This window comes from Mesocricetus auratus, unplaced genomic scaffold (assembly GCF_017639785.1).
Source record: "Mesocricetus auratus isolate SY011 unplaced genomic scaffold, BCM_Maur_2.0 Super-Scaffold_100014, whole genome shotgun sequence".
In the NCBI taxonomy this organism is placed as follows: Eukaryota; Metazoa; Chordata; class Mammalia; order Rodentia; family Cricetidae; genus Mesocricetus; species Mesocricetus auratus.
In genome coordinates, this window is record NW_024429197.1 from 19,720,598 (window position 1) to 19,728,248 (window position 7,651).

The 7,651-nt window shown below is 54.1% G+C and overlaps 1 protein-coding gene across 1 annotated transcript in view; it reads left to right on the forward strand.

Moving 5' to 3' along the window:
- Nucleotides 1-7,089, forward strand: part of Bmp8a (bone morphogenetic protein 8a) — a 33,747-nt gene extending 26,658 nt beyond the window's left edge. The window contains exons 4-7 of the mRNA XM_040756712.1: nucleotides 1,420-1,614; nucleotides 2,230-2,309; nucleotides 2,687-2,797; nucleotides 5,221-7,089. Of these exons, the coding sequence (XP_040612646.1) occupies nucleotides 1,420-1,614; nucleotides 2,230-2,309; nucleotides 2,687-2,797; nucleotides 5,221-5,370 (536 nt within the window). The 3' untranslated portion in view covers nucleotides 5,371-7,089. The remainder of the gene's footprint in view (nucleotides 1-1,419; nucleotides 1,615-2,229; nucleotides 2,310-2,686; nucleotides 2,798-5,220) is intronic.
- The last annotated feature ends 562 nt before the right edge of the window (nucleotides 7,090-7,651 follow it).

The window sequence follows — 7,651 nt, forward strand, 5'->3', positions numbered from 1 at the left end:
AAGTAACTATAGCCTGTATTTAATTACGCATTACGTTTTAAAAGATTGGTATAAGCATCATACTTAAACAAGAGGAGAAATATACATATCACAAAAATTGACATTGAATTTGTATCAATAAATGAAAAACCATACCAATACAAGTATTCATTTCCATACCAAAGGGGGTTCATTGTTACTCTTCCTTCTTGAAAGTTTCTTATCCCCCTGTGGTTATTACCTGGTTTACCTATTTTTATTTGGTTTGGTTTGGTTTGTAGTTTTAATTTTTAGTTGTTTGCGAGGTTAGCTGATTTTTTTGAGACAGCCTTGATGGGTATGGAATTCACCTATGTAGACCAGGCTAGCCTCAAATTCATGGTAATCTGCCTACTTCTGCCTCCTGAGTGCTGGAATCAAATGCATGGTCCACCATGCCAAACCTTGTTGGTTTTTTGAAACAGCTTCTATGTGATAGGCTTTGACTGACTGCCAATTCAATATGAAGAGTAGAATGACCTTGAATTCTTCAACCTCCTGCTTCCTCTGCCTCAATGCTGGGTTTACAGGAATGTGCCAACACACCAGCTTAATATGCTAGTTTTGCAGTTAGAAAGGGTGGAGGCCACTGACGGACCACCAGCAGAGCTGGAGCAGATGCTGGAGGCTTTGCTCCCCTGGGTTGACATCTGCAGTCCTTAGTGGATCAGGGACTCCCCCTATTTATAGGTCCCACTCTTCCTGTGGACAAGATGAGGTCTGTCTCTCTGAAGCCCCTTCCTTTCTTTGAAGCCATTGGCTGGCCTGGTGAACACACACTTGGCACTGGAATGAGCCTGATGTGACCTGAACCCTGGACTTTGTGACTGTTCTGACCTCTGGCCCTGCTCAGCCTGGGGGCTTGGTTGTGGGCATCAGAGGGACAGTGACTGCCCTGCCCTTGGATGATCAAGCTTGCTGTGCTGGGAAGAGAAACCCCAGATATGTCCTTGCAGAGGCGGCCATGAGCTAGTGTGTCATGAAACGCATATTCTAGTCCCCAGAAAGTGCAGGATGAAGATGGGACCTGGGTGTTAGATCATCGGACCAAGGGAGTCAGTGTCCTGAGCATCACCAGCAGTGGACTCTGGTCATCTCTGAGTGACTGTGACTTGGGTTACAGTGAGGACCAACCGAGGAAATCAATGGGTGAAATCCTTGACACCTGCCAAATGTTTCCCATCTGTCGGGTTATCACCAGTAGGAATGCCTGTGGCTGCTGAGATCCCTGCCCCCGCCACTACAGACCTGCTGGCCAATGTGCTTGGGCTGGTCTCCAGATGAGGAAACTGAGGTTCATGGTGCCATGCCACCACCCACAAGTCTCTCTCTCTCTCTCTCTCTCTCTCTCTCTCTCTCTCTCTCTCTCTCTCTCTCTCTCTCTCTGTCTCTGTCCCCCAGGGCACAGCATGGATCCTGGCCTGGCTGGTCTGCTGGGACAACAAGCACCACGATCCAGACAGCCTTTCATGGTTACCTTCTTCAGAGCCAGCCCAAGTCCTGTGAGGGCCCCTCGGGCAGTGAGGCCACTGAAGCGGAGGCAGCCAAAGAAAACAAATGAGCTTCCACATCCCAATAGACTCCCCGGGATCTTTGGTGAGGATGAGGTTGAGCCTCACCCGAGGCCTCTAGAAAGTGGTGGCCTGCCAATGGATCTAATTGCTGTCTGTGCCTGGCAGTGAGGGGGAGCTGTGCCTAGCTTGAAGGGTGCTGTGCCTGGCAGGGAGGGGGCTGTGCCTGACAGGGAGGGGGCTGTGCCTGACAGGGATGGGGGCTGTGCCTGGCAGGGGGGGGCTGTGCCTGACAGGGAGGGGGCTGTGCCTGGCAGGGAGGGGGCTGTGCCTGGCTTGGAGGGTGGGCTGTGCCTGGCAGGAAGGGGGCTGTGCCTGGCTTGGAGGGTGGGCTGTGCCTGGCAGGGAGGGGGCTGTGCCTGGTAGGAAGGGAGCTGCAGTCGAGAGTCTGCAGAAGCCATGTGTGCCCAGATGCCACCTGCTGCACACAGCCGCACCCTGTGGTGATGGGAGCCTGAGGACTGTTGAGCTGGGTCATGGCATGTGTGGGATCCAGAAGTAGAACTTGTGATCCCAATGGTTTAGTTTCCTGTTGTCCTTCATTTGTAAATGTGCCTGTCACATCACCCCTACATGGGAGTACCCATGGCAACTCCACAGAGCAGGACCCTGAGCAGACTTTACACCTTTGTCCCTGCAGATGATGGTCACGGCTCCCGAGGCAGAGATGTTTGCCGTAGGCATGAGCTCTACGTCAGCTTCCGGGACCTCGGCTGGCTGGTAATTTCTGCCTCTCCTCTCTGTATGCCACCTGCAGAGTCTGGTGTCTCCAGGGTGGAGGTGGAGATACTGTGCCTTTAACTGTGCATAAAAATGGGGAAAATGAGGCAACCTGAGCCTTCTGTCCAGTAAACTGCCAACAGGGAAACTGAGGCTGGGTGGCCAGGGCTTTTGGGCTCTTCCTGCTACAGCTGCTGCAGAAGGCATGGGGGCAACTATGGAGGAGACAGCAGAGGATGAGGTGTGGAGGACAGAGCTGGGGTCCAGCCCTGCCTGCTGAGGGGATGAGTGTTCACAGCCCCAAGTCATCCTGAGACAGGTGCTATGATGCTTTCTATGGAAGGACACTGATGTGACTCTCCTTTTCCCATCCACAGGACTGGGTCATTGCCCCCCAGGGCTACTCTGCCTATTACTGCGAGGGGGAGTGCGCCTTTCCACTGGACTCCTGTATGAATGCCACCAACCATGCCATCTTGCAGTCCTTGGTCAGTACCACAGTGGCCAGCTGGGAGCCAGGGGGCGGGGCAGGTGGCAGTAAGAATGAGGGACTTTCTCTGCAGACTCAGCTACAGAGTTTGACTCGGGAAGCTCAGGAGGAGTTGCTGCTCACATGGGCATCTGTGCGCAGACACTTGAGCACACATTCACTGCACATGCTCAAGTGGGAGCCTATGAACCTGTGTGGGGCCAGATTGATGTACCACAACCTTTGTGGTCACAATGGGGCACACATATAATACAACAGATGGTCACCCCATGGGGCCTGTGTGACCTCAGTGCACAAGTGCCCAGTGGACATGGTGGATTTCAGGCCCCTGGTGTGCGTATATACTCATCTGTCCTGCCTGGCTGGTGGGCCTCCCCTTTGGGCCCCCTGCTCTTCCGGGCCTCGGCTCATCCCTGATGCCTTTCCCTCATCTATATCCCAGGCTGGACTCAGACTCAGTATGTAACCAAGGGTGACTTTGAACTTCTCGTCCCCCGGCCAGAGTGCTAGGGTTATAAGTGTGCAGTATTAGGTCTAGTTTATGCCACGTTGTGGGTCAAGTCCAGTGCTCCCTGCATGCAAGCAAGCACATGGCCAACTGAGATCTCTCCAGAGCCATGCCCCTGCCTGTGTTTTTTGACCCCACTCCTTTCCCAACTGTTCCTTCAGTGGGTAGCACTGGTGAACCTTAGGTTCTGGGCCATCCTCAGCAATGGAAACAGGTTCTAGCAGGAGCCACCCTGTAGCCTGTATTGGCAGGCATTAGTGCTTGTTGACTTTGCTGTCCAGACTTTCTAGAATGTTCTTCCTGGAATCCTGGTGTCCCACAGTTTTGTGTTAGTCTAGCAAGAGGCTAGGCCAAGTGGTGCCCTGGAGTGAGCATCATGAATTAAAAAGAGCTGTCTGAGCTGACACTAAGGTGTCTTTTCACCATGGCCACTGGCAGTTGCTGGAGCCACTGTCCCGGAAGGAGCAGCCCGGGTGACAGGGTGACAGTGAGCTGTGCAGTCATTAGTTTCCTGGTGTGATGGGTGGACCTGTTCCCACGAGTCTTGTTTCCTCCCCACTTTGTTCTGGCCTCTGTTTCCCCTGTTGACAATGACTCAGCCAAAGTAAGTGCTCATGGCCTGCCTGGCAGCAGACAGGACAACCCCTGCGCCCTAGGGAGTCTGTAGTAAGCACATAAGCAAAGCAACAGTGAGTGAGAGGAGGACCACGTGTGCTGGGGTCACATGGCTCGTTGATGACAGAGGGAGCCTGGTTTGGGCTTCTGCACCAGGAGCATCCAGGACATTGGCAGAAAGCAGAAAGCCAAGCCAGGCAGAGTGGGGGCACACACCTTTAATCCCAGCACTCAGGAGGTAGGGGCAGGTGGATCTCTGTGAGTTTGAGGTCAGTCAGGTCTACATAGCAAGTTCCAGGACAGCCAAGGCTACATAATGAAACCCTGTCTCAAAAAAAAAAATACACAGGTGCATGCTATGAATTAATTTGTAGATGCTGAATGTATTCCACACCATCACATGGTGATGCCTGATGCCTAGGGCTGTGACCAGTGCAAGAAGAGAGAGGTGTCCCCGCTCTCCTGTTCTACCTCAGAAAAGGCTCCCTCCCTGCCATTTCAGCCTCTCTCTCTGTCCCTCCCTCCTTTCCTCCCTCCCTCCCTCCTCTTCTCACCGCCCCCCTCAGTTGACATCTCCTAGTTCTGTCACATGTGTTTTTAGATGGAGAGGTGGCAGCAGCCACCCCCAGATCCCAGTCTGGCTGCACACCACCCTGGAGTCCTGTCTCCTCCTCAGCCTCAGGGAAGCTGCTGCCCCATACCAGGCCAGCCAGAGCTGGGTGCTGCCCCATACATGGCCAGCCAGAGCTGGGTGCAGTGCAAAAGCTGGGGAGGAGGGTACCCAAATGATTGCTTAATGGAGACCATGATCCTAGGACCCAGAGAGCCCAAAGAGGCTCAGGGCAGCTGAACACACACACACACACACACACACACACACACACGGCTCTACATCTGTTGGGGATGTATTAAAGTGCAGAAAAATGTGGGGCCGTGAGGTTCTAGAAGAGGCACCTTGGAGGGTACCCATGGGCACCCAGTGCTGGGAACCAGCAAAGTTGTCTGTGTCTGGGCAGACATGAATGTGACGGTGGACTGGGGGCTGAGGGTACCAGAGGGTTTGTGTGTCAGGCCCTCCAAGTCATGTGACTAGGGACTGCGCGCTCTGGGGTCAGTGGGCAGGACAAATGTTCAGGGAGGGAGCTACTCTAGCCAAAGATGGAAAATGACCTTGGGCTGGTCAAAGGGGCTAGGACCTTCTGGAAAGGAAGCAAATGAGAGCTGGGGCTTCGCTGGGGAGGCCTTTGAGGAGGGCACCAGGGTCATGCCCTCGCCTGCATCCCCTCCCTCCCTGCCAGGTACACCTGATGAAACCAGATGTCGTCCCCAAGGCATGCTGTGCCCCCACCAAGCTGAGCGCCACCTCTGTGCTGTACTACGACAGCAGCAACAACGTCATACTGCGCAAGCATCGCAACATGGTGGTCAAGGCCTGTGGCTGCCACTGAGGCCCTGCTCGACAGCCTGCTTCTGCTGCCATCCCCATCTGACCACGCCCCTTCCCAGAGGCAGGAAACCCTCATGTGCTATCATAGCTAGACAGGGGCAACGGGAGGCCCTTACTTCCCCTGGCCACTTCCTGCTAGAATTTTGGTCCTTTCCCAGCTCCTCTATCCCCTTCTTGGGGTTTGTGGACTATTGCCCTCCCTTCCCAGTCCTCCCTACTCCAAGCACAGACTGAATGCACACGGCACCCTACCCCAAGCACAGAGCTGTGCCCACTTAGGGGCCTGGGGTCAGCACTGTAGCCCACATTAGGGGAGACTGACCCTTGGCCATCCCCAGCCCAGAATGGCCAACTTGGGATGGGCTAAGGTGGTCCTGGAGTCTGGAACTGGCTGATCTGGGCTCTGCACCATTCCCGCCCCACTGCAGGGGGGGTGTCTAGGTGTAACAGACACACACACTTAGACCAGAGCACTGCTACCCTCCTCTCATGCAGAGTTAGCTTGTTAGAAAAAGCATAGTCAGAGGCAGGTGTGGTGGTGCATACCATTAATCCCAGTGCTAGAGAGGGAGAGACGGGATCTCTGTGAGTTCAAGGCCACATAGGGACACCCTGTCTCAAAAAGGAAAAATAAGAGAACCATCTGACTGGACTTCATGGATTTCAGGAAAAGGGAGAGGGGCATTTCATGACATGCATCCTGGGCCTGCACTTCTGCCTAGAAGCAAAGGACCCCGGGAACTTCTAGTTCCCTCTACCACCGCTACCTTGCTGACCAATTTGGGGATGGGCACAGAGATAGGGTGAACCCTTAGCAGAAGCAAGAACACACTGAGGTCCAGGTTCACAGTAGACGCCACTGCTTCTTCTAGCTGACGGCCTGCGTCAGTGATCTCTCCAAGTGTCTCACGCTGCGCCTGAACACCCATAGCACCGAGCTGCAGATGGCCGCCACCAGCCACTTAGAGGAAAAGACCTGGCCTTCCTCTTCCTTCCCGAAGAACCATCCATTCCACCCAGGGCACCCACGGCCCTCCAGCCAGGCGTGGGGCAAAGGGGAGGAGCGTCAGCGTTTGCTTATGTCTGGGAACTAAGAACAGGCTGGTCACCAAGATAGCGTCACCCCGGGGGCCCAGCAGCCCCATCCTGTTTCTGGGACCTGTGAGTCAAAGAAAAGGTCCCTGTCCCAGGGGACTGACAGGTGGTAATTAGGCTGAGTTGGGTGGGGAGGCTCAGAAACCACTGTTCTCCTTGGAGCAGTGGCTGGGAGCTGGAGTGTTTATTTGATTTCTGACTTGCTAAGCCTGTAATTTACCTGCGGGAACAGAGTCCAGCTGCCCAAACTGTGTCATTAAGAGCAGGTCGTGGGCCCATCCCCATCTAGAGACACACCCAGCAGAGGTGGACCCACCCAGGTGCTCAGGGATGCACTCTATGGAGTTCACACTCTGTACCCCTGAATGGGCCTCAGGAAGCATGGGACTGGAAGCCAGAGCGAGGCTGGAGGGAGTGAGCCTGGGGCCATGTTACAGGATGGCGGCCTCCTGTGTGAGGCCAGAGCAGGGGACGCTTCCACATACATGAAGAATGGGCCCAGCCTATCTGCAAGATGGCCAGTTCCCCAAGAGCTTCAGGCTTCTGGAGGCTGGAGAGATGGTTCAGCAGTTAAGAGCACTGGTTGCTCTTGCAGAGGACTGGAAATAAATTCCTAGCACCCACATGGCAGCTCACAACCACCTATAACTCCAGTTCCAGGGGATCCAATGCCCTTCCAGTGGCTTCGGCATGTATGTGGTACACAGATACATGCATTCAGGCAAAACACTCGTATACATAAAAACGAAAGTAAATAAATCTTTAGAGACAGAGAGAGGAGAGAGAGCTTCAGGCTTTGGACTAAGCAAAGCTGGCTGGGACTACACAAGTCCTTAGCCTGAGCATCAGGCCACTGACTTGCTTAGTGCCTGGACAAAGGACCTTTCTTACCCAAGCTTAAATCTCCCATCTGGCACGAAGCTGGCTTTCTGTTATTGTAACAAAATGCTGGAGACAATCAATTTGAAGCAGGAAAAGGTGGATCTTGGCTCACAGCTTCTCCAGAGGTCTGTGGTTAGCCGGCCCTACCGCTCTGGGCTGGTGGGGAGACAACAAATTGGCAAAGAGCAAGGCAGGACAAAGCCGCTCATCTCACGGCGGATAGGAAGCTGAAGAAGGGAAAAGACTAGACTGAGCCCCAGACTCTCCTCCAATGACACATGCCCCATGACCAGAAAAACCTCCTC